Source organism: Camarhynchus parvulus, chromosome 14, assembly GCF_901933205.1.
Source record: "Camarhynchus parvulus chromosome 14, STF_HiC, whole genome shotgun sequence".
Classification (NCBI taxonomy): Eukaryota; Metazoa; Chordata; class Aves; order Passeriformes; family Thraupidae; genus Camarhynchus; species Camarhynchus parvulus.
In genome coordinates, this window is record NC_044584.1 from 13,696,364 (window position 1) to 13,722,311 (window position 25,948).

The 25,948-nt window shown below is 38.7% G+C and overlaps 1 protein-coding gene across 8 annotated transcripts in view; it reads right to left on the minus strand.

Moving 5' to 3' along the window:
- Positions 1-1,314: 1,314 nt before the first annotated feature.
- CLEC16A (C-type lectin domain containing 16A) overlaps positions 1,315-25,948 on the minus strand; it is a 60,136-nt gene continuing 35,502 nt past the window's right edge. For 2 of the 8 annotated variants that reach the window (XM_030957939.1, XM_030957938.1), the window contains 6 exons: positions 23,081-23,232; positions 22,182-22,386; positions 21,304-21,471; positions 15,872-16,018; positions 10,092-10,211; positions 1,315-6,296 (listed from right to left, as the gene is read on the minus strand). In XM_030957939.1, the coding sequence (XP_030813799.1) occupies positions 5,956-6,296; positions 10,092-10,211; positions 15,872-16,018; positions 21,304-21,471; positions 22,182-22,386; positions 23,081-23,232 (1,133 nt within the window). In that variant the 3' untranslated portion in view covers positions 1,315-5,955. Of the gene's footprint in view, positions 6,297-6,391; positions 7,361-10,091; positions 10,216-15,871; positions 16,019-21,303; positions 21,472-22,181; positions 22,387-23,080; positions 23,233-25,948 lie in introns of those variants that run through there. The other 6 variants (XM_030957942.1, XM_030957941.1, XM_030957946.1 and 3 more) reach the window with 5 other exon arrangements.

Consider the following 25,948-nt stretch of genomic DNA (forward strand, 5'->3'; position numbering starts at 1 on the left):
CAAGACAGCTTTTGTCTTCACATAAACTCTAACACAGCAGAATAGAAATGCGGTTTCTTCTGCCCCAACTTTGTGACTTCATGGATGTCCCAACAGCTGCATCCATGAAGTCACAAAGAACTCCCTCCTTGACATGGAAATAAAGGTTAAGTGTCAAAGAACAAAGAGAATCTCCAAATGCTGTATCTTTATTTAGCCAAGAATTACTTTGACAAAGACATATGTATTGACAGAGTTTCACTTATTTTTATAACTATGCTGAAATGATCTTGCTGATAAAGATGTGGATTCACCCACTATAGGACTGTTCAAGTTGCCACATGTAGATGTTTCTGGGGACTAAGAGTGGACTAATGCAGCAGTGCATTTCTGTCCAGGTAATTTTCAATCCAGTCAGCATGAGAAGGGGTTTGGAGGCTGTGTTTTCATTCCCTCTCTGATCATTATTAACTCAAGTCAAGAGGCTCAATCTGACTCTAGAGAGGTTTAGAGTCTAGAAAGGTTTAGTAGAGACACAGGAAAAATGACAAAAGGTTGCAAGAGTTCTGAAGCGTCAGGATACAGAACCACAAAGCAGTTTCAAACATGAAGGAAGGGACCTTCCTGGCCACAAACTGGCATCCTTAAAGCAGTATTACTGGCAAAATTTAGGAAGTTCAGCTGCCAGGAGCAGATTTTAGCTCATTTTCCACAATACACCATGATTTAATATTTGCATCTTAGAGTAAATCACAGTGTTGTCTCCTATCTCTGATACCTAAGCTTGCTTATCTGATGTACAATGTAATTGAATTTCTTCCAAAGAAAGCTTTTGGAGCAATGACTATTTTGAGAAATAACATTTCCCAAGGAATGTATATTGACTGTGATGAATTCCTATAGATGTAGAGGCTAATTAACAAGAACCTAACTAATAACTTGGTTGGATTTAATCCACATACTGAACTGGTAACATGCACCAGAGAAGGAGGCAGAGGGTGCAAGCATGTATTTGGGGAAGAAATCACACACGACAGGCACTTTCAAAGTGGTTCATAGATATTTTAAATGTTGCCTAGGCTCTCTTAACCCTTGGTCTCATCTTCTTTCCATTACCCTTCCAGGCCTGTTTCTGCTCCCCCTCCTGCTATCTCTTTCATGCATACACAATGCAAATTACCCTGACTTAAAGATGAAAATGCCTAACAGTCACATATGCACAACATTCTTCTAAATAAAAGCAAGGTTCTGCAAATTTTGCCTTTCACTGCTCGTGGATGTCCTTGTGTATCAAATGCATGCAGCAGCACATGAAAGAGAAGAAGTTTTCTTAGTAACACCATTTTTATTGCCAAGTTCCATTTACAAAGAAAGGTCTGTTCCTTGTTCTTGTCCAGGTTGTCAATAGCCACAACAAATTCTCAATGCCAGCAAATACAGACTCAGAAGTCTGGATTTCAGAAACATACACCAATATTTTCTAATTCCACTCCCTTCCCAGATGCTTAGTTACATTGTTCTTTAAATTAACGTAAGATATCACATAACTCCAAGTGTCTAACATAACTTACATTAAATAATTAATACTTATTGCCTGTAGAAAGACATTTCAGAATTCAATTCACACCATGTTTGGGCTTTTTTTCCATGTAAATGTATGCACATGTTCAGGACTTTTTTCCTCAAATGAACTACATTTCAGACAACTTTACTGAAATATATTTCATAGGAGGACAGTCCGTGTTCATTAAATGCTTTTTGTAGTGCTTAAATCCCAGGTACATTCATTCTTCTAGAAAAATACATTTCTACCTCTTTGCACTGAAAACAATGAAACTTACAAAGCAGCTAAAAATGAAGGAAAAAGTTTGCAACAAAAATAACAACACAGCTATTTACAAGTGGAGATGCCTAAAATTACTGTCTAAAGTTTGTAATGCTTCCAGAGGGTTTCCTGAAATTGTGACAATGTATAGTTAGTGCTGTCCCTGGGCAAAACAAAGCTCCTAAACATTGTAATAGTCTATAAATTTGCACACTTAAATGTATTCTCAATCTTTAAAAAAATTATCTTCATGTTCATTGTAAATACTTTTGCCACAGTTAGTCCTTAAATGCAGCCAAACACTAACCCTCAGATCTCATAAATACTATCAAGATTGCAATTACTGTGTCTTAAACTCACTTTAGTATGAGTATCCATAACCAAAAGTAATGGGAAACAAGATAAAAAAAAATCTCCTGAATCTTCAGATTATGATCTTAAAAGAATCCTGTGAACTAGTCTGGACCTTAACTTTTGTATCAAGTATTCTTAGTCATTACCTGCTTAAGCCATTTTTAGTTACTTTTAAAATAAATGCACTCCACACATTTATTTATGCTAACAAGACAGCCCCAACAATGACAAGTTTTTCCTTTTCATATTAAGAACCAATCAATTCAAGTCAACAAAACAATAAACCAGATACCACCACAGTGCACATTTATTAGACAACCAAAATTTAGCTTTACATTTATAATACATTAACAAACACAAAATATATATTTTTATAACACCTTGCAAAAGAAATCGAAACTGAGCAACGTGCAAATCTAAAAATGCTGGGAGATCAAAATAGGGAAAATTCTGTACAAATGTAATATAAAAATATGCTTCCATATGAAAGAACCCTCTGTTTGAGACTCAGTCAAGAACTGCATCTCCTATGTCTTTGTTGCTGCTCAAGTATTGAGCAGCAGAAAAACCCCCAAGAACTACTCCCCTCCCAACCCCTAAAAACATCCCACCCTAGCAAGCCCTGCTTGGATCACCCTCTGCTTTTCAGAATCCAATAGGAGATGGGAAGAGTTATTCTATTTGTTTCTAATTCATGCTGCAAATGCTGGGAAAGGTCAAGAGAAACACAGCAGGCAAGCACAGGAGAACTTCTCCAAAGATTGCTAGATAATAGAAGAGCAGTGCCCAGGTGAGTGATATCCTAAGGTAGGTCAGTGGTGGTAAACCAGGGACACACCAAAAAACCCTTTCAAGAAGGACAGTAGCAGTTAAGAAGGGAATTTTCAACATATATTTAGATGGCTACATCAGGCTGTCTGAAAGAAGAAGACCAATTACCTTGGAGGCAAAAGGCCTTGATCTCCCTGCAGATCTCTGATCCAACTACAGGAGTAAACCATTTCTTTTCCCAGACAGCAGCTGCCTGCCTGGGCAATGCTCTTATAAAAACAAGTTTCACTTCAGCTGGTTAGTGCAGACAAGGGCAGAATGTTTAGCTTGGTGTGGGTTTTCTCACCACTGTTCCCTGGTGGTGAGTGCCCCTGCTCCTGAGGCTGTTCTGCAGCTCCCTGTCTCCTGCAGGACTGACAGCAGCACCCCAGAGTGACTGACAGCAGCACCCCAGAGTGACTGACAGCACAGCAGGGAAATTTATACTCTTAGGAGGTGGCTTCATCCTTACACACTCAGTTTAACCTGCTTGTCTGATAGCTTACCTATGTCTTCAAGCATGAAGTTTATTTTACTGCTAGTGAAATGACACTCAGTTCCAGGGCAATTACTGAATTCCTGGATTGCTTGAAGTAATCACAAATTAACAGCAGACCTATTCTTCTATTTTCCTAATAACAGTATCTAAGTAATTTCCTGTGAAGCTCTCACTAGACAAGTGACCATGAGATTTAAAAGCCACTCAAAGGTAATAAAAAGCACAAAGTCAACTTTCTTTCCCTTTGCCCCATTTCCTGTGCAGCACAGTTCAGGGGTGAGATTATTCATATGCATTGAAGAGACTCCTTGTGCATGGGCCTAATCTTGCTAAAACTGAATTTGAAATAAGATAAATTAAGATCAGGGTTTCCCAGTCTAAAATTACTTCTATTTAAGGGAACTCAGCCTGCACGGTCATATTTTCTGTAATCTAGGTCAAGAATCTAAGGTTAATAACTAACATAAAATGCTTTCTAATTAAGTGAGGCATTTTTTATAATGGTCTTCAGAATGTTACTGAGACTACAGTGTAATGCTGCACCATTTTAGAGAAAGTCTAGACTGCAATCAGTTCAGCTAATAAAAATTCATGTGGTTCTTGTGCCCAGATTGCTACTGATGTGCCTAGGCTTGTTCAGGTACATGCACATTAGCTGCAACAGTGACTGCACGAGTGCAAATTTATCCTAAGCATGAGACAAAAAACCCAAAAAGTGGGTTCTTATTCCAGTTATGCCAGATTTTCACACAAAATCCACTGCAGTGCTGAGGACACCTAACTGTGAGTTCATTTAGAGTTTGGACCACTCTGCAAGGGGCAGAGTATCCGTTAATTCAATTTGAGATAAAGTAGAAGTCACAGAAATCAAAACTGCATGAAAAAGTTAATAGGGGGAAAAATTACTGGCATTCAGTAGCAGACACCTCATATACCCAGTTGGCAAAGATTCAATTATTATGTGAAGGAGAAGACAGAAAAAGTGAGAAAAGTGGTACCTGTGAATTAGTCAATCTCATATATATACCTATATGTATATACACATATATATATATGACAGCCAGGAAAAGGTACAATAAGCAACTGGGAAGTGGGTAAAAACTTTGCAGATTCACCCATTTGGTAAGAACTCAATGCCAGTAGAGTGCAGTGGTGACTGAAATCAACACCAAGTAAACAGCAGCCCTCCTCTGAGGAATTGCCAACTCAGTGTTAAGAACAGAACAGCAATGACAAGCTACTCAATTTACTATTAACTTAAATGAACTTACTTGGAAATTGATGAAAAATCTTAAATTCCTTTCGTGTTAAACTATGTATCAAATCAGCAAAAAACATTCCAAACTTTAAGAAACATCTTTCCCTTTTCTGTCAGCTTGGTGTCAGGATCTAGGAAGTAATGTTAACTCAGAATCACTTTTATGTATGTTTAATGTTGTTTAACTGAGATACTATCCCAGACAGGAAAAAAAAAATAAACAATACCTTTTGAGATCAGACTTGCAAAGGAATTATCAGTTAGATATGGTGACCTTCTTCCTACATGACTATGAAAAATGTGAAAAACCTCTTTAGAGTAAAACTGCTTCTGTCTGCTTCTTGAAGTTGTCTTTTAGTTGCAGGGATATCACCACTCCTCAGATGTGTAGCAATTTGACTGTCAGAAGTGAACAAACAAGCTATAGCAATCTTTTAAAACATTTTACATTCCTTTCTAGGCAGCTAAACAAAGACTAAAGTAGTCTCAAAAATCCCTTATGTTAATTTGAACGAGCATTGTGTTTTAACTTTGAATCAAATCTTGAAATAAATATTACATATGGAAAACATAATATTTAAGTCTGGAGTCCTACAAAGACAATACTGAATGTGGCCAAGCCTGCTGGTATTGTGCAGACCTCCAAAAGATGAACAAGATTAGGATTAAAAAAAAAACCAACCAACCAAAAAAAAACCAAATAAAACCCCAAAACCCCTCTTCCACAAATAAGACCCCAAACCAAACACCAAACTGAAAAACCACATCCTGACTCAAATGGAAGTTTTACCTCTGTCCTATAATATATAATTTTTTTTCTGGTCAATGGCATGTCTCCCATTTCAGAGACATAACAATGCAGTACCATGAAGCTGGGTATCCAAAAGTCTCTTCACTTTGCCATAATACTGTAGACCTTTTACAATTAATTAGTTCCTATTAGAAAGGCAGCAGGTCCTCTGAAACACGTTCATGTTCTTGTATAACAGAAACTGGTAGGAAAACCCCAAACTTGTGAATCTGGATTGGTTTTTTCTCTCTTCCCCAGTTCAGATATGCTGAGTATCCGATGTTGGCTCTAAAAACTGCTGACATTCTCTGTCACCACTTGGTCCCTTCACGTGGACCTGAGGCCTCTCAGGCCTCCAGAAGTATCTGCACTCCCAGAGGAAAAAAAATCACAATTTGGTTGCACTCCCCTCACTGTTTATTACAGTCTGCATGGTGGCTTTAGTCAGAACCTTCATCCTCTACCTCTTTTACCTTGTCAACCTCAACTTGAGGCTGCAAAGAGGCCTGAGGGATGCAGCTGAATGTTCGGATGCTGTGTGGATCCACTGGTGGCACCAGTGTGAGCGACTCCACGCTCAGCGTGTCCGTGCTGTCATCTGTGAGTAAGGATATTGTGGGCTGCTGTGCAGGAATCAGGCTGGGAGACAGGTTGGCTGTTTCTGTGTCACTGGGTTTTACAGCATTTCTGCTGGACTTGCAAACAGCTGAAAGAGTTTCATCACTCAACATCGTCTGACCGGAACTGGCCGTCAGAGGCTGCTCTGGAGCTGAAGCATCATCTGAGAAAAGAAAACACCAAGAACAATCAATACTCAAGGCAGTATGCACATTAGGACCAACAATACACCATTATTCAAGAAAAACTGGGTAGAAAATACAGTTCTGTGAAGCACTATGCTTACACATCCACATTTTAGTAATTAGAAATAAACCAAAATATTATAAAGGCATAACCTAAAATGCCAGTAGGATTATGCTCTAATTAGGAACCATTTAGTATTAGAATATGTATCAATATTAGAAATATTCTTAGAGAGAGCAAGTTGAGGGAAAGAAAACCTCTCCAGTATTTAGTATGAACTAAAATGAACCCGCTACCCCTTACCAGGAAGATCTTTAGAAATAAAAGAAAAAACTAAAGAACCACTCTACAGCCAGCCATCCCAAAAGGTGGCCTGTTTCTTACAAAAATTTGGAAGCCATTCTCTTAATTCATCCTCCAGACTGACATTTAAGTGACACCTCAACCACAGAAAGCAGAATTCTGGCAGAAGAGGAAGGAGGATCATTTCCTTACTGCTACTGAAAGGTGCTGCAAGAGGCCTGCTTTGCACAGCCTTCTGAGACATGGGGGGTCTCATCCTCCTAAGCAAGGAGCATCCAAAACTCAAAATTGAGAATAAGCATAAATGCTACAGAAAACTGATATGCTGCTGCACCTCCTACTTTATGAAAAAACCCTCCAACATTAATGGTAGCTATTTGTGCTGTCTTTTCCCCCTAAAAATCCTAGTGAACTGTCAAGCAAGCTGTTCATTTGGCTCAGGATGGAGAGGGAATGGACAGGATGAGGTGATACAGCCTTAGATCAAGTATGCCCAGAAAAGTCAGGTTTTTTTCTTTTCAGACTACAATAATAGATGCCATTAAAGTAACAGGTATCCAGCTTCAAGACAGACCAGTTTTAAAGCTTTTGTAAGAAACAGCATGTGTTCAAGTGTACAGGAATCTGCAGAAAAGCTTACAAGGCAATGTAGTGAATACAGAAGCTAAGAATTAAGTTATGGTTTTAATACACAGTGACCTTAAAAATATTTCCGTTTCATTATGATTCCAATTAGTCCTGGAAAAGAACAGAAAGCATGAACGTAAGACAAAGGGGGGATAAAAAAACAAAAAGGAAAAGCAAAGTAGAGAATGGAATGGGTATCAGTATCAGTAAGGTATCAGCGGATAACACTAAAATGACTGATTTTTTTTTACCTTTCTGGTAAGATAACCCAAACAATGGTGTATTCTCATTCCAAAAACCATTCACATGTACTTTTTGCTGAATTGGTGGCTAAAGCTTCCAGCTTTGACAAAAACAAGATTTTTAGATGGTAAAAAAGTCTACTATTAAATAAAAGAGACATCAGTGGTTATTTTTGAACTATAAGGACAGATTCAAAGTAACCCTGAAGATTCTTCATCTGTCAAGAAGCTTTAGTGAGAGTGTAGCAACTGATAACAGAGGAAGTGATGCAAGAATCACATGGAAAATGAACTGCTAAAACAATGAAATACAGGCTCATTTCTCTGAATTCCAAGCTAAACACTAACATTTCAGTATGCACAGAACAGTGAGTATCTGCTTTTTGAATCTATACAATCTTAAAATGACATCAAATGTTCTTTGCCAAGATAACTTTTGAATCTTACTTATACTACAGCATGAGTAGTCACCCAAATTCAGGATTCAGAAACCTGAGGCGTTCTGGTATTATCAACCAATGGCATTCTGCTCAGAATGTTGTATACAGCACATTTCTATTTAACTTCTGAATCCACACTTCATTTCTTAAATCATTCCTTCCCCTCTCCCAGTAGAATATCAATGTCTTTTCTTAATATTGCATTTACTGAAATGATGAAAGACATTATATTCTTTTGTTATGCTGCATGTTTTGGTTCCCAAATCTTTACAGGTAGGTTCTAAGTTAATGCTAAAGTGACTCCCATCTCAATGCCACAAACAAAAAGTATTTGGAAAAAGTCTTCATTAAAAAGTATCTGGAGTTAAGAAGTCCAAACTTTCTACACAAAAGTCTCAAAAAATGTTAAGAATAAAGATAAAAACATCAAAAACCATAAGCAGAATATGCTGCCCAGTATTTCAGTGGCAGCATTTGTAGAGAATACAAGATCAGAGCTCTCCTCTGCTTCCCTCCAGCTGTTATTTATGTTGCTAGAAGCCAGTCTCTCTCCTCTCAGGATGCCTTTAGTCACTGCCAGCCTGGTTTCCATCACTGTGGCACTGAATTTCAGGGAACAGTGGCCAATTGCTGTAACCCAGGGAGGCACTACTGCCAAAATGATCAGAAAGCAAATCCCAACACACAAAAGGGTGGAGGAGGGAGGGTTCTGAACATTGTCTAGGGCTCACAAGAATGTCTGTCTTTAAGCAGGTACCAAGCTCTTGGTTCTAAAGAGTTTCACATACTCATCATGTTTACAGATTAATTTCTCTACTTATTATCTGGAATTTCCCTTTATACTATATATAAAAATACTAACTGGCTTTCAAAAAACCCAAACTCCCAACATTTTGTTCCAGTTTGACTTTTGGATAGAAATAAAATTTGTAATTTTTCCCTGGATATAACCACCAGTCACTGAGATATGCTCTGCTCTTAAATATCAAAAGGTTATCACCTAATACTAGAAAACAGCATTTCTATTTATCTCTCCCCAGCCTCGATGTACTTAGGCAAGTGTGTTCTGGCACAAAATATATGCCAAATCTGCAACAAAACCAGGGAGAGAGAAGTCAGTTTCTTAAAATAGTTTTGATTTTAATACTGAGCTCTAACAAACAGCCTTCCATACCTCCAAACTTATTATACTTATTGAAAACAAGGTGTAATTTTGCAAGTTTGGGGTATTATTAGCTCTCTTTCGATGCAGAGCCTTACAAGTTTTTCAGCACTTCTTTAATGCTACCAAGATTACTGTTACAGCAAAAAAACCAACTAAAACACTCAACTTGTTATATTAACTTATGTTTAGAAGGGTTATTGTGAAAGAACTTAGAAAAGAACAGAAAAAGGAAAGAATATCATCCACAGAAAAGTGTCCTAAGCTGCATAGCAACATACTATGAAAGGATAACAAAAATACAAATTACAAGACATTCGGCAAAAAGTTGCAAATTAAATCTGTAAAGATGAAAAAGGGTGTTTATAAAATATTAGCAGAGTAAAATATCTTCATGCCATGACAGTAACAAAAGAAAAGAAAATCAGATACAAGTTTAAACAGATTATATAACAAAGGTCATCTGGAGTGTATTTCCATATTTTTTTGCATCTGCTCCTCCTCCTCACCTCCTCAGGTAAGGACAGTCCATAAAGTCATCTGCCAGAATCTGATGATCACAGAAATATTAAGCTTGTGCCATCAGAGTCCAGGGACAGTCTTATGCTGAATGCCTGTCCATTTGACCTGTGCTATAAAGAGATTTCTTGTTGCTGGCCAAGGACCTGCATTACTGTCCATTCAGGAGCCTGTGTTTACTCAATTTCACTACAGCCAGGGCTGCCCTGTGCAAATGAAGACATGGCTGCTTTGAAGCTGGAGGCTTGATAGCACAATTTCCACCTTTGGCACGAGTGCCCAGAGACATGGGAGAAGCTGCAGACAAGGCTTTCAGGAACAGATCCTTATTGATTTACAGTTCTCCCAAAACAAAATGTAGAGACAAATATTACAGTGCTTTCTTCAGTTTCCTACCTCACTGTCACTGCTGTCAGCATGGAAAGCAAATATGTTCTACTGATTATTATGGGCTTGTGAAGGCTTATGGAGGAACCTGCCTGAGTGGGTATTGCGGGAGTTTCTGCTGCAGCTGCTGCTGGAAGGCCTAAACCCAGTGTCCACCGTGACTGTCAGCCTCCGACAGACTAAACACCCGCCGGCGTCCTTTCCTGCCAGACCTTACTAGAGGGAAACACAGCCAGAAATCATACAGAGCCTTCAACAATGACACAGGGGAGGGAAACTGGAATGGAGACAAAGGATAAATGTTAGAGCAGCAACAAGAATAAGTGACAAGGACACACCCATAACTGCTGGTATCTTGAATACAATTTGACTCCACACGAAGAGCCTTCTACGCTTGGGAAATACTTCTGAAGCAGGAAGTATTCATTCTTTAGAAAAATGAGTTTATATGAATTTAATGCTTTGCTTCCTATCTGAAAATGTTTATAAGTTTGGGCTATGTCTGGCAATACCAACAGCACTTACATCAAGGAGGGCTGGCAGGTATTTATTTACATTACAATCTACTCACCTGCTTTAGAAACTTTGAGAGAAGTTCTTTACCACAAATTCTGGTGACACAGAATTATTCTCCTTTCCCCTGGCCATGAATTACATGCAGTGCAGTACTGTGCAGGTGACAACACTTCAGAGCACTCAGCCCTACTATTCTGAAACCCAACAGTAGCATTTACATTTGGTTTATGATAAAGCCAAACACAGGGTTTGAAAAGATAACAGCAGTTCAGATGATGATGCTTGATGCATAGAAAGTTCCTAGAAAAGAAACTTTCTAAGAACAAAAGTACTTCCTCACCTAGTCAGAAAATTACTAGAGCTTCACAGAACAGGAGGTCAAACCACATTTACATTACTGATTATAGAGGGAAGAGACAGAGATGGTTTCAACAGGAAGGCAGGCACTGCTCTTCTAAGCTCTCCAAGCTTGATTAATCACCCTCTCCTTGGAATGGAAATTTAATTTCAGAGACTGGAATCCAATATGTTCTCTGCAACAAGGGATAGTTCTTGGTACTTATTTTAGATCTTTTATCATCAATACCTGCCAGAAGCACAAAATACAGCTTAAGCAGCACAGATCAGTGCCTTGTGAAGTCCTCATTACCTATTGCTCTGATGTAAACATTTTCTTAAGTACTGAAGCCAATTGCTTTTTAAAACTTGAGATAGCTTAAAAAGTAATAAAATACAGCACAGATGACATTAATACATTCATAATTCTGGAAGACTGCTAACTTACAGTAAGAGAGCTTCTATATCTAATCCTTGGCATATATGAAAATAAGCACTTGAAAGAAGTGTACAGTTCCAGCAGGAGTAGCCAAGACATGACTGCATTCTAAGCTCTGAAACTTGATGATTGAAATCTGCCTAACGAGAACATTTCTATCTTATGCATAGCAACATTTCAAAAGCACATGACAGTAAAAAAAAAAGTAAATACAAAGAAAAAACCAACCTGATAGCAGCACTTGCAGAACCCGACACTGATTTTTCTCTCTTGCTAAGCATTCTGTTTTCTTTAAGAAATGATTTCTGCTTTTTCAATTTTAAAGAACAATAATCTTGTAAAGGACTAAGTTTAATCCCCAAACACTGCAAACAGGGGAGTTGCCAGCCTTTAAAATATCTGTGCCATAAAGCAGGTTGACAACTACTAGGTAGAATAGCCAATGAACTTGGGAATCATAGGACTTTATTTCACTCATGTCAAAGCAACTGATGCAATGCTGTGGGACTGTTTGATGCAGGTATGAGTGATAACAAGTAAATTATTTTTACAAAACATTGAACTAACATAACTTTTCCCTGTGACACATTTTTGAAAGCTCTTTTGCTGTTTAAATATCAATATATCCTCTATGTTGTAACATTTTCTCTTAATGACCATGCAATTTGTGTTTATTTTGTTCTCATCTATCACTGTTTTATGTAAAAATTGGTGTCTATGTTCCAAGTCTTATTTCCGGAGACAACTCTGTGAAGATTTACAAGTATCATCTCAAATATATTAAACCCTGACCAGTTTAAATCTGTCAACAGACTGTAACTTAGGATACTATAATCACAAGTTCACAGTATAAAAAGCTGTGTGGTTTAAGATGTTGCTCTTAAGTTGAGGTAGTTTCCTTGAAGTCCAGATAGGCATCTCCCCTTTATCTAGTCTGGCCTTCTTGTCTGAAGTTCCAGAGCAACCCAGGATGCTTTTCATGCTCAACAGCTTGAGCAGGTGCCAGAACAAATAGGGGAGCAGGGAAGGAGGGGCAGAGAGGGGCACAGACATTTGTGTGTGTGTTCAAAATGGAATGGGAAATGAGACAGAGTCAAATGTGACAGATGGCAGCAGCATTCAGGGGCTACCGTGGGACATAAAACAGATTTTGGTAACTGCTTGCTGCTCATCACAGACTGGTTACTTCCTCCCCAAAGGAGCTACTTCACATCATGCAAGTCACTGCTGAGAAGCAGAAGAGGAAAGGCATTTTAGCTTCAACTGTCCCCAAGTGGTTAAGCTAAGGGAAAACCACTGCTTTACACAGAAGTGGGTGAATTCCAACAGCTGTTTCCATATCCCAGCTAAGTGGTCAGCAAGACCTGATATAACACAGACTGTGCTCATGGCACTGTCACCTCCTTCAGCAGAATTCTGTTCATGCACAAGCCCACAGAACAGCCACCTGCATGTGCCAAACAGAGGCCACTTTCATGCCACATCCCTGGCAAGTTTCCACTACAGATCACAATTCCATGTAAGCTCTACAAAAGGGAGAATACTCCAAACTCACAGTAAACTGGTCAATCAGTTAATGCAGAGACACTGATCCCAAGAATGACACTACAGAACAGACACTGAGATTGGCAAAAAGTGTCAAAAGAGCTCAGGAGGTTGGAGAAAACCCTTCCTACATTCACACCTCCCAAAAGACCTAGCTCCAGGGAGTTCAGAATTCTCACTAGTCTGTAATTAGGACACTGAGACACCATCAGACACTCAGCCACAGGTTTTAAACCACTTGTGTTCATTATTGCCTGCAACTACATGAAGCAGTTTGGTACAGACCAGGGCAGCAGCTTTGAAGAATTATGTACACTTACTGCTTTAGTCTGATTTTAGGAACAGTTTCTGTGCATTAATGAGATTCTTTTAGAAAGAACTAAACTATAAGATATGCTGCAACTATGCACCAAATACACTTCCAACACTAATAGCCAACATATTAGTCTGACCTGACCACTGGTCCTTTGAACAGCCACATACATGGCAGGGATTCTTGGTCCTAAAGGTCAGAGCAAATATGGTCCAGCAAAATCCCTAAGCCACATGCATACACCTCAGTACCAACTGTGCATTATTCTACTGCAATAAAATACCTGCTCATGCACATAAAGCCACTGTCTTCCTCTCTGTAACTGCCCTCTGAAGAGAACAAAAGTCATCCCAGCAGCAGGTTAGTGCAAGTTGCTGATCTGGGACTGGAGCAGCTGCTGCACATTGTCAGGTAAATTTCCTCTGACTTGGCTGAAGGGGACTGGGCCCAGCGGTAGGACCCAGAACTGGATCCCCACAGCTACATTTGCTAGAGCATCACATAAAAATAAATAAATCAAAGCACACCCAAAGAGAGTTTTCCTGCATGACACGTGACATTTTGCACATACTTTATGATTAAGTCACAATGAAGGTCAAGGTGGGCAGTTCATGCAACCTAACTGGCAAAGTGCATACTGAAACCAAGCACTCCAAAATACTTTTCCTCTGGTTTTGTTTTTTTTCATTATTTTTATCTTTATTTTTTGGGGTGAGGAGGGTAGGGAAGAGTTTGGTGTTTACTGTTGTTTTTTTTTTTTTTTTGGAAATCAATGAGCAGCCTCCTGTCATCAAGCTTTTTAAAATGCAGAAAAACCAAACAATTTTATGTTACACAAATGCCAAGATACTGTGTAAGCAGACTGCAATTTTGTTAACTACAGTCTGTGATGATACTTCAATAATTCACTATCTTTTTATATTTGATGAGTAATTGTATGTTCTGGATCTATGCATTTTTTCATAGAAGCCACATTATGTGTGCTTGAAAGACCTCAGTCTGAAACAAAGCATAGTCTTGCTTGAAGTCTTGCTTCATTTTTGTGAACTAGCTTGAATTGCTTATACCTACAGAAATAATATAGATTCTTTATTTTCATTTCCTTTACTAGTTTTCTCTTAGCCACTCTTGGTAAGAACCTTTAGCTGCATTTCTCTTTCTGACCATAGAGGATTCAAATACAGCAGAGGACACTGTACATGAGCCTTTTTACACTGCTAAGGAGAAACATGTCATCAAATTCATGTTTTCTTATAGTGCCAATGCAGCCTGAGAGTTCTGACAAATGACAGCACTTCTCTGTGCAATGACTACATATTACCTGGGCCATGGAGAGACTAGGTAACAGCAATCACTTGCCAACAGAGAAAATATATTTTTGAATAGATGGTATATTAAAAAAAAATCCAAATTTTATTCTGAAATTACACATATTGCGGGACTATTTTGACTATATGGTAGTCTCTCAAGGTAACAGATGCTTTTTAATCTAGAGTCTGGCTGCTAGAATGCTTTAAATATTTCTTGTTCCTTAACTTCATCAGCACCCTTTCATTACCCTTTCCAGCAGTATTTCTTGCAGGGACACTCACTTTAATCATGTAATGCACGTTGGTCTGCTGACACTGTTCAGTGAAACCTAAAAACACTCAATACCTAAAAAAGTTGCATCATTTCCTGTAGGACTGCAACAAATTTTAGATATAGATGGGCCTTCCAAATAAAGGCAAAATGGCGTGTCTTAGAAGGGATAGCCAGAACAGCCCTCTAAGGAATGATCAACATCAGAAGTGACCATTAAAATGAGGGCTTGCTTGAAGAGGTCTTGAGAATCAAGTTACCTCTATTGTTTTATAACCAAAATGAGGTAGAGTAGGTCACTTTGAGCATGAAAGCATTTCAGGATGCACCCTTGTCTACTCTCCAGCCTGAGGCTTTGCCTCACACAATTTGCACTCAGAACATTGCACTCAGAACAGACACTGCTACAAGATTCTCTACAAATACTACATAAAAAGGAGGAATAATGCATCAAGAAGTTCTAGTTTAAGCAGACCCACTAAATATACTGACCAATGCAAACACATGCAACCTACATTTGTGAAAGTTACACTGTCAGTCTGCTTATATTGCAGCCTCTTCTGCACCAATGAAACAGCCTCCTGAAATGTGGAGGTGTTCAGCCACAAGAGCGTTATTGCAAAAACTTGACAATATTAACATCCTAAATAATTATTTTCAAATATTTCATGTTTGGCCCATTGTTACAAATTAACCTGAGGATCAGATAAACACACAAAAGCAAATGTCACCCAGTTCAAAAAAAGATTCTTCATGTGGAAATCAACTTATCCCCTATGGTGGAAGGCTAACAGTTTACATTACAGATTTATTCAAAGCAATACTTCAGTTAAAACAAACCACTGACAAAAAAAAACCCCTCAACATTCTAAACTGCTTGTGCTAGGAGAGAAGTCAGACAAGCAGGACATGATTTCACCAGTACTTAAAGTCTCTACTGAAAGAAGCCAAGTATTTAGAGCTCCAGAAAGCGCAAGAGATCACTGCAATTTATACCACAATTTACTTTTAATTGCCTTAGTTGATTAAGTGATCTAAAACAATAAAGCCCTACTCTTTGAATCCAACAACACAGCAACTTAATTTTACAATGAACTGCTCTGTATCCCTTAGTGCCTAGGCTGAAGGTGGTGAGTGAATACCTGCTGGGCTCTGAGCAGCAGAAGGAGTGGATGTCGAGCTTGCAGTCACTGAGTCACAGCGCCCTGTACTGCCACTGCCACTGGAAGGGGACGGTGACGAGAGTGGGGATGCATTGTGCTGATTTATGCACTGGGCTACAGCAAAGCCTGCAAAACAGGACAGTGAAGTTCACAAGTTAAATATCAATCTTAGAAGAGTTAAGCTGTTGAACAAATTGGGAAAGGGTAAAAGCAAATCCTGGATCAAGGTGATGCCAACCTCATGTAGTGACCCAGAGGATGTGCCCTCTCCCACCTTCATCCTGGAAACCAGAAAAGTCTGAATGTACCTTACTGAAAACAGGCTGCAAGTGCTCATCAATGAATAAGGAAAGAGAGTTAAAGGGATTCAAAGCATTTTAAAACTTAGGATTGCACAAACAGTCAAAACATACCAAAACTCTTCTATTTTTGATATAGTCAATATATTCACAGGTCACAGACCTTAACATGATAAGGAAAATAATTAAGTCAAAAGCGAACAAAAAACCCTCTTGGATAGAAGACCTACATTTTTTACTAGATGTAACTTCAGAAAATTTTAATCAATCACATCTAATGCTGGCATTGAATTTCATCCAGCCTCTCACAAACTAAATTTTTTCCAGTCTGAAGACTGGAAAGGTCTATACAGGGTCCGACGGCACTTCTTAGATGAGTCATTTTCTGGCTTCTAGTGTAATACTTCTTCAATCTCTTTGCAGTATAGCATCCTTTTCTTTCCTAACCACCTTGCATGCATTCCTTTCTCCTTCTGTAAGTACACACCTATAGCCACCTCTTCAGGTTTTGCTAGCAAGCAGCTTTTCAGAAGTTGATGCACTTTTTACAGCAAAAGAAGTGTCTTCACCACAGGCTGTAGGTCAGGTACAGCACATTTCTGCTTCTGTAGCTCTCCTCCCTCTCTCCCATGGGAAAGTGCTAATGCACAAGTTTTTTTTTGCAGTCCTGTGAATTACTGAAAGTAGCCACAATGTGGACTACAAAACACCTCACAATACTCTAGTTGCTACCTTCACTGAACAGTCAACACTGAAAGGGAAAGTATCTGACAGTCAGGTAAGACTGAAAACACACCACACACTTCTTTATCCTTTTATACAGGGAATCTCCCTTGGCAGTGAATGGATGATTCACTCAAAGAATCTCCTATATGTGGAAGGTGCTGGTGCCATACAGGACACAGCCACCCAAAACTCAGCTTAAATGGACACGTTACAAGAAGCTCTGAAAGCTCTGAAACATAGATATGCCAAGTCAGGAAAATGCTGTTAGCAGCAACACACTGACAGGCTGTGCTGCACGTGAAAACAACAGTGAGGAAAGCACAGAAGAAAGCTCACAAACATCTGTCCTGTTAATAATGTTACTTGATCTGTAGTCCCACCTCCTACATTCTACCTCCCACGCTTACCCAAGAATTAGACTCAAAACCACTTGCAGAAACACAATGCCACCTGAATTTCTGTAGCACTGCAGCATAGCTTTAGATAGGTATCTAAATGTCATTTTTACCAAGTTAAATTACATTCTTTATGTTCAAGATGAACACCGCTTGAAAGAACTAAATCACTACCAAGGCAGCAGAGATCTCCTTCAGTGAAAAACAAAGTATTTGGTAAGGAGCTAATTGTCCTATAAATGTAAATAAATCCATGCATTTTATTTCAGAAACCAAACTGATCGATCTACAATCATTTAGGCAAATTAAACTGAATTTACACAGTGATGCCTGACAGTCTGCAAAAAGTTAACCACAAACTGAACCACCTCAAATGTGAAAGTCTTCCATATGTACCACGGGACCTGAGTGCTATAGCTTTTAATCACAAAAAATGTATATTAGATTTTTCATACACAGTTCATAGTTTGAAATACCAGTTAGGATGGGGAAACAAGGAATAACCAGTGGACTTGCGACCACAGAAGTGAGGCAAAGCCAGCTGTTAATATGAATGAAATTAAGAACAGTCCCTAAAGCCCCTGGTACAGAAGACCTTACATCAAGATATTTAACTTCCCTTACAGTGCTGGTAAAAGCTGCACCCATCCAAAGAATTCTATATCCACAGAGTTTGCACTACAAGGGAGAAGAGACCTTCCACCCTCACCAGAACAGCAGAAAATGGTAAACAAGGTCTCCCATGACTGTCATAGGGAAACTGGTCTGATTTAGCAGGATTGCCAGCCCAAAGCTTCTGCAAAACAGCATTCATGGATTCATGTCCTTACACAGGACTATTTGCTTCAAAATGACCTCAATGTATTTTCTCTCCCCAAACAACTGCAAAGGAAGAATTTTAAGTGTGCTAATGGAAGCTAATTTAGATAGGAAGGAAAGGTAAGCCTAAATAATTCAAAATACTGTAACTGGGAAACTACTGACCAAGAAAAAAAATTCTTATCAGGAAACTCCTGTAGGAAATACCTGCAAAGAAAATGTGAGCAGAATTAATCATAGCTATAGGAAGCAAAATAACAGTCAGGAGGTTTATCTGCTGATGACAAGAATGTTAGTTCATATTACACAAAGGGTTCCAAACCTATGGATGATTTTTTCCTTCAGACTTTAAAATGAAGATGGTTATAACTTGCTTGCCACGCTAATGTTAACAAGTTTTTCTCCTACTTTTTTCCTCTCAAAACCTTATTATCATCGACTAAGATGTTAACAATGGATAAAATAGTAAGAGAAATCTATTGATTTTTGAATCTTTTGCTTTTCAAAATAAATTTACTTAGTAGGTAAGCAACCACACTTGTTAAAATATTTAGATGTACCTTTTGCTGGAAATCGTTAACATTTCCCTTAAGACATGTTGGGCATATAAATCTCAGAATAGAGCTGATACTTGAAACTAATTCTTGAGTTTGCTTGAAGAGGAAGTCATTATTTATTTATTTTCAATAGAAGACCTTTGTTCACAGGGCCCCTACCAAATCTGCTGGTTTCTTTAAAAACAGTGTTCTTCATTTACACAGATCGCTTCAGAAGTACAATATGTTCATACATAGCTAATAGATGAGATAGTGAACAGTCCAGCCAGCTACACTATCTCTAAAATGCTCTAACATTCTAGCAAAGGTCAGAAACTTAAAATAGACCTTGGAGTATACTCAGAGCCACGACTTCATGATGGTAAAATTGATCAAGTGAGGGATTTTGCTTACGTCGTTCTCTATTGAGAACTGTCCAGTCCAGCAGATGATCACAGCATGTCCCTGCACTTTTCATGGGGGGGATGTTCTCAAGCATGGTCTGTGACATTCTCATCACCTTTCACTTGTCCTGCACAAAATCCAGTTTCAAGCTATAACAATCCTCACCCTCTTTCCCCCAGACACCAAGATTTAACTTTGCACTGTGGAACAACGAAAATGAAAGCCCAGTTTGACAACAATAAGGGAACACAGAAGTTAACTGCAGGCTCTCTAGTGACATATGCAGAGCTTTATGTAGGCATCACAAGAGAAACTGAACCAGACAACTGCAATGAGTGTTCTTGAAAATTCTAAATTCATTGACAATAGGAATTAGGGAACTGAACAGCTGTATCAAAGTTCACAGACTGAAACTCGCAGGAGGAATGAAAACATTGATATGAGTGTTAATTTCTTAAAAACCATGCTGGATTGTACAGCACTGACAGCCAACATGGTCCTAACAAAAGTAGTAATTAGTCTTCTAAAAATGTTGCCAGAAAAACACCTCTGTTTTAAATCTACAAAGGACATCATCACCAAGGGAAAGCATAATTTGAGTATAAAAAGTACAACCAAATTAACTGACTGTGCGAGCTCTGCAGAACTCAAACACCAGTTGGAGCTGTAACAGTTAAGAAACACAAACATGAAGCCAGTAATTTAACTGCAACTCGTTCAGTAATTTTTTCAAAGCCACAAAATTCTCCTCTTGAAGTAAAAATCATTGCAAGCCTGATTAAGGGATAAACACAAACAGATTCCTATAAAAATCATTAGGAACAAGGAAAGCTTATTCATTCCTCAGCAAAGATAAGATAACAAGTGCATATTTGATACTGGTTTTGTAATCAGATGTAAAAACAGGATATCAATCCATTTTTATTATATTACTACCTGTCATAAAATGCACTTCAAAGATGCTGTACTTGAAATACTTCAAGTTGCGTGCCTCATTTCTTATGCTTTGTATCAAATAAAAGCTTCAAAATACTTTTCCCTCTGGATCTGCAAGTGGAAGTCTACATTTCCTGGATCAAATAAAGGATGTAATTGCTTGAACAAACGACTATGTTGCATCATCCCCAGTATTCCCCTTCAAATTAGTAGGTGAAGTCATTAATTAGGAACACAAGTGCATTCTTAGAGAAAGCTGAAACAGTAACACTGGACTCTTTACAACCACACCTTTTCCATGGAAGTCTGGTCAAATAAGGAAAACACTCCCCTCACACAACATACATTTGCCTCTGAAACACCTGACTGACAATACCTATGGTTTTATAATTTCTGTTCCCCAGTCAGGACTCAGGTAACTGAGCTCCAATTCTAAAGCAGTAAAACATCTGCATTCTAAGTAATTTGAATTCTGTGCATTTGAATTCTGAATCACATTTAAAGAGAAATGCTGAGTTCTGTGAAATGACTGGCAGTAAGTGGTAATGAAATCTTTTGTATAATACAGCACAATTAAGTACTTTCAAGCAGCATGAGATTTGCCTTTAAAATGACTCAACCCAAAAGGAAAAACATCATCTGGAAAAGAATTTCTGCAGAGAAGTCAATTTGTGAAACAAGACAATAAAGAGATAAAAAAGCAAAGAGCTCATTGATTTAGAATCATTCCTTTAATCCCATTTCCAAGCTAATGTTTTAGGAGTAGCTGTGGCCCTTTTCTGTCTTGCTCACTCTGAGGGAAATGAGGCAGTGCACAACATTCCAGCTGTTTTCACAATCCAGCATGAAAACATTCATAACCAAATTAAAGGAGGAAATACACACAACTGACTGGGACTGCTCATAGAATCTAAATGGGATGTGCTGGGCTGCAGCTCCAGAGCTGTGTCCAAAACCTATAACTTCAGTTGAAGGCTGAACAGGAAGATCCAGATGTGTTGCATAAATACTGACTATGCAAAGCATGATTTAAACTAACTTGATTTGTAAGGAAGGCAAGGTATTAAGACATCTGGGAAATTGCCATGGAAGTATTGCTCACAACATATCCAGAACACACACCCAGGTATTATTTGTTTCTCTCAAGAGTAAATTTTGCCATAACCCTCATCCTGGAGTTGTGTGCTCAGGAACACACCACAAAAAGCTTTTCACTGCTTGTACAAGTTACAGTACAGTTTTTGCAGACAGAAACCACAAAGCAAAACCTGCTTGTTAATGAATGCTAATCTTACCTGGGACTTTGTCAACAGATGCAAAGACAGAGCGCTGCACTGTTGGGTCACTGCTCCCACGCCGGGACTGGTCATAGAATCTAAATGGGAGGTGCTGGGCTGCAGCTCCAGAGCTGTGTCCAAAACCCATAACTTCAGTTGAAGGCTGAACAGGAAGATCCAGGAGAGCTATGTTTAATCACAATTGATAGTTTTTGTTACTCAAATACATAAAAGGAAAAAGAAGTGACAAGAAAATTGATAGTTTGCTCAGGACCTAAGACTAAACTAGATTTTAACGTAACTTGCTTTCATTTGCCTCTTAATTATGGTTACAAATGCACTGATAAACTAAAGAGTCAGGGCTTCTGGCAACCTTTTCTACATTGCTGTCTACACCACATTCACACTAGGGAAACCTCAAAATTTCAGCGGAGAAGAAAAAAACCCCAGGACTACAAGAAGCCCCTTTAACTAAAAAACTATAGGAGTTATTAACAATAAAAAACCCCTTTTGTTTTTCCCTGCAGAAATAAAACAATTCATTAGTTACAACAGAACACTGCAGAAAGCCATTTAAAGAGACAATTGGCTTTAAGATGGAAAATAAATGCCTCTGCATTACATTCAACCTAAAATTTTTAATATCAAGTAGATTGTAATATCCTCAAACTTGCTTTGATTTTTTTTTTACACGAAGCAAGTCATAGCAGTGTGACATACCCACTTTATAAATTCTAAGTTAAATATGGAAGTAAATCTATTCCTTGGAAACTCAGCCCTGTTTTAGAGCCTTCTGTGGCCCACCACTCCTCAGTGTGTCTCAGCCTGACGTTACAGAGTGACTTGCCATGACAGCCAAGCGGTGCCTCCCAGAGCCATTTCAGGACATCACTCACCTGCTATTCTCTGCATTTTGGTGCGCCGGGCCTGGATGCGGCCCTTGGCCAGGCGCTGCTTGGCGATGATGCAGCGAATGTGATCCGCAAAGATGAACGTGGCCTGCAGGATGGGGAAGGGCTTCGAGTGAGGGCTGGAGGCAGGCTTGTGGATTATTATGTTCAGGGCTCTGCTGTCATCCTCTACTCCGGTCACCTGCATATCCTAAAGAGAAGCACAACGCAAATAGTTAAAGTAAGCTTTTCTAAACAACAGATTTAATGTTAACATTGAAAGAAAATACTATGATAATGTTCCATTAAAGCTCTTAAGACAGTTTCCGTGTCAAAAAGCCCAACAAAATAAAACTAAACCAGTCTCTGCAAGTTGTACAACTTGGATTTACTTCTTCAGAAATCTGTATTCACAGAGATTGAGTTAAATTATTTGAGCACAGCAAATTTTCAGGAAAGACAAATAGCAAAGGTTACATCAAGAAAGAGACAAATGAGAAAAACTTCCTTAGATAAGCACAAATCATTTCGAAATTACAACCTGTCACCTTCTCTACCTGTGTAGGAATATCAAAACGCTAAGTGAGCTCATTAATGTGCTACTTGAGTAAAGTGCTTGGAACACAATCCTAACCAGATGTGACTTCAGGGTTCATACGAGCACAGCCCAACAGATGTTAAGGAAGTTACCCCATCTGCAATTGTGTCTCTGGTTAGCTACCTAAAATTCTTCAGAAAATCAGAATTGTTTTAAAAGGCAGGAAGCAGAAAAAAGACCAAAGAAACAAGGAAGCATGGTACAGAGCTTAACTATATAAGCTAATACTGGTATTACTATTTATCCAACATAAAACGTAGATTTTCAGCTCAGAAAAGCTGGCCACCCAAACTATAACTTCCCTTACCTGCAGAAGGCCTGCAAACTTAACTACTCCCCATCCAAGTCTGGCAACATCTGGTTCAACCAAACTCATCTGGTAAATATCCACAGCCAGGAATCTTTGAACTTGACCCCCATCCTTTGTTACGACTGTACAGGCAATCAGATCGCTGTTATCTAAAGGAAGGAAGGAAGGAAGGAAAAAGGTTACATAACACTGAAGTTCAGGATTCCAGGGCGTGGGTATTCTACATAACAGAACATGTTAACATATAAAAATATAACAACCTTGACAACACATTAAAGCTTAAAGCTTCTATTCACATTTTTAATAGATATTTTAACTTCCCTATCATAGTTACATAGAAAGGGCAGGAGAGATTTTAACAACAGTGGTTCAGACATACAAGTTAAATAGAAGATGGGTACTATATACACCTTGCTTTCTCTTACTACCTTCGTTATCTTTCAGAAAAAAGCTCCATTTATCTCAGAGTGGAATTGCAAGAGTGCTGATGTCTCTCACTATGTGAAGTCTCAAGAAATCTTGTTAACAACCACAGCCAGACCCCAACACCACTGCAGGCCATGACTTCTACCTTGTAACAAACTTTGTCTCCTGACACAAGCTCCTTTTCTACAGGTCTGAAACCTATGCTGGCTCTTGGACACACTTCAATTTCAAGATTATTTGGACTCTCCAGTTAAATTGTAGCAGTGTTTCGACAATGTTTGATATTTCATTGACTTATACTGAACAAACATGGCCCCCCTTACTCCAGGAACCCCTCCAACAAACCCCAAAATACATTCTCCACTATTTCCTCACTGCCTGTTCCAGTTCAAACCCACTATTAATGAAAAGGGACTAAATTACCCTGTTCTCACCAGCTGAAATATACCAAGCAGCCCTTAAACTGGCAGTGCCAACCCCTAGCAGAGCTCTGCTAACTCTACTAAAGAGTTGCTTTTTCCTTTGCTTCATACTGATACTTTCATTCATATTTTTGATGCACACAGGTCTTTTCCTCTCTCTCATCTAGTACAACTTACAGCAAGTAAAATACTGTGAAGGCTATACAAAACAGTAGAACTTATCCAGCTTTCTAAACAAGCATTTAACACCATTTTTCATACTAGAAACATCTGCAGGATAAACTACAAGCGGAAGTGTACAGCTCTTCACAGTGGCAGGTCATATAACTATAAACAGCCATAAATTACGGTCAGAAGGTGGAAGAAATTTTTTTGTGCAGCAGATTACCCGGAGATGTTGCGGAATTTACATCACCAAAGCTTTTCAGGCTTCAAAAATCAAACCAACTTCCTCTTCCCCACAAAAAAACCCCCAAAACACAAGTGAGAGATCCTTTCCAACTAACATTTCTATGAAGCTACCAATTACCCTTTACCAGCAGGATCCATTCAAAATTCACTGGGTGGTAGGAAAGAAAGGCATGAAATACAGAACCCTAACACAATTAAGAGGATAATTAATGCTAACCAGTGTGAATCTACTGTTAGCTTTTGAAATCTGAGAAAACAAGTTTAATCAATAAACGCAATACATACAGGACATGATTCAGTTACCATGAGAATTGATTGCATTAACCTTCTCACAGCCCTGGAAGGATCAAGAAATCCATAAAGGATTGGCAAATATTACTGTAAGAACCTGTGGAGGATTTATTCCTGTTTAGAGAAGGAGCTGTGACACCAGGCAGAACTGGGTATTTCTTATTTTGGTATGCTTTATTGCTTGCCTCTTTTATTCTTTAACCAAATTAATCCATCAACACAGTTATTTCTGTTGACTTGAATTTCTGGAGCAGTCCTGCTCTTCTCAAGACATGAAATGCTTGGTCTGGGACTCCTTCAAACAGGAGATGTCAGGCTGATGACTCTTTTGGGAGATTCTCAACTAACAGGCCACAACACCAAATGGAGTTGTGGAGTTCTCAAACACTAGTTTTTGACCAGTATTTACGAAGTTTTTAGTGCAACACTAAGCAGGTTAAAATACCTGCTGTACAAATTCAACTGCCCACATACAAAAATGCCCTACTTCAGGAACTCCAAGGGCAGAATGCTTTCCAGAACAGAAAGTTTTTATTTTAGACCTGACAACACCTTGATGTAAGGCATTACTGTAAAAGTCTTTAAATGAAACAGAAAGGAAAGTTACTCATTTACTAGGCAACTGTTACAGGAATCCTTTGAGCCTATACAACCGAATGTAGTCCATTTACATGACTGTTTCTAGTTCACAGCTGCTGAAGAGTCAAACTGTCATCCTTGATGACAAAACAGAAGAGAAAGTGTGGTTAAACACATTTTCAGTGAACTGGTATAAGAATACTTACAGCTATGCTATAAAACAGCTAGAGAAACCCAACCACATTCAGATGAAAATATCAAGCCCAGTAAACTTCAGTACTATTCTAATTTGGTCTGATTACAGTGAACCACAGGCTGAATGGCTTCCTGGTGTGACACTGCTGCAGAGAACTGGAGTGCCTCTTCTGAGATTAACAGCAATGGCTAATTTCTCCTCATGCAAAATGAAGCTTGTAACCAGTTTGGACACTACACCTCCATTACTTGGATCCAAAATTTCTGTGAACTTCCTCCAAGAAAAACCCAAGTTTTAGGAAATACAGCCAAGGAAGGAGAGTTCACAGACCTCAGCTGCTTGCAGTGCTGAAGATGTAAATTCAGGGAAAATAGTTGTCTGTGTTTATAAAAATATTTGCCTGAAAAGACTGTATTGTAAGAAATCTTTATGAATATAACAGCTACTCAATATGGTCTAAATGCACCTGATCTGCCTTGGGGCTTGATCTTTAATGATTTTATAATTTCCAGTCATCCCAATACCAGAAATTATCTGCAG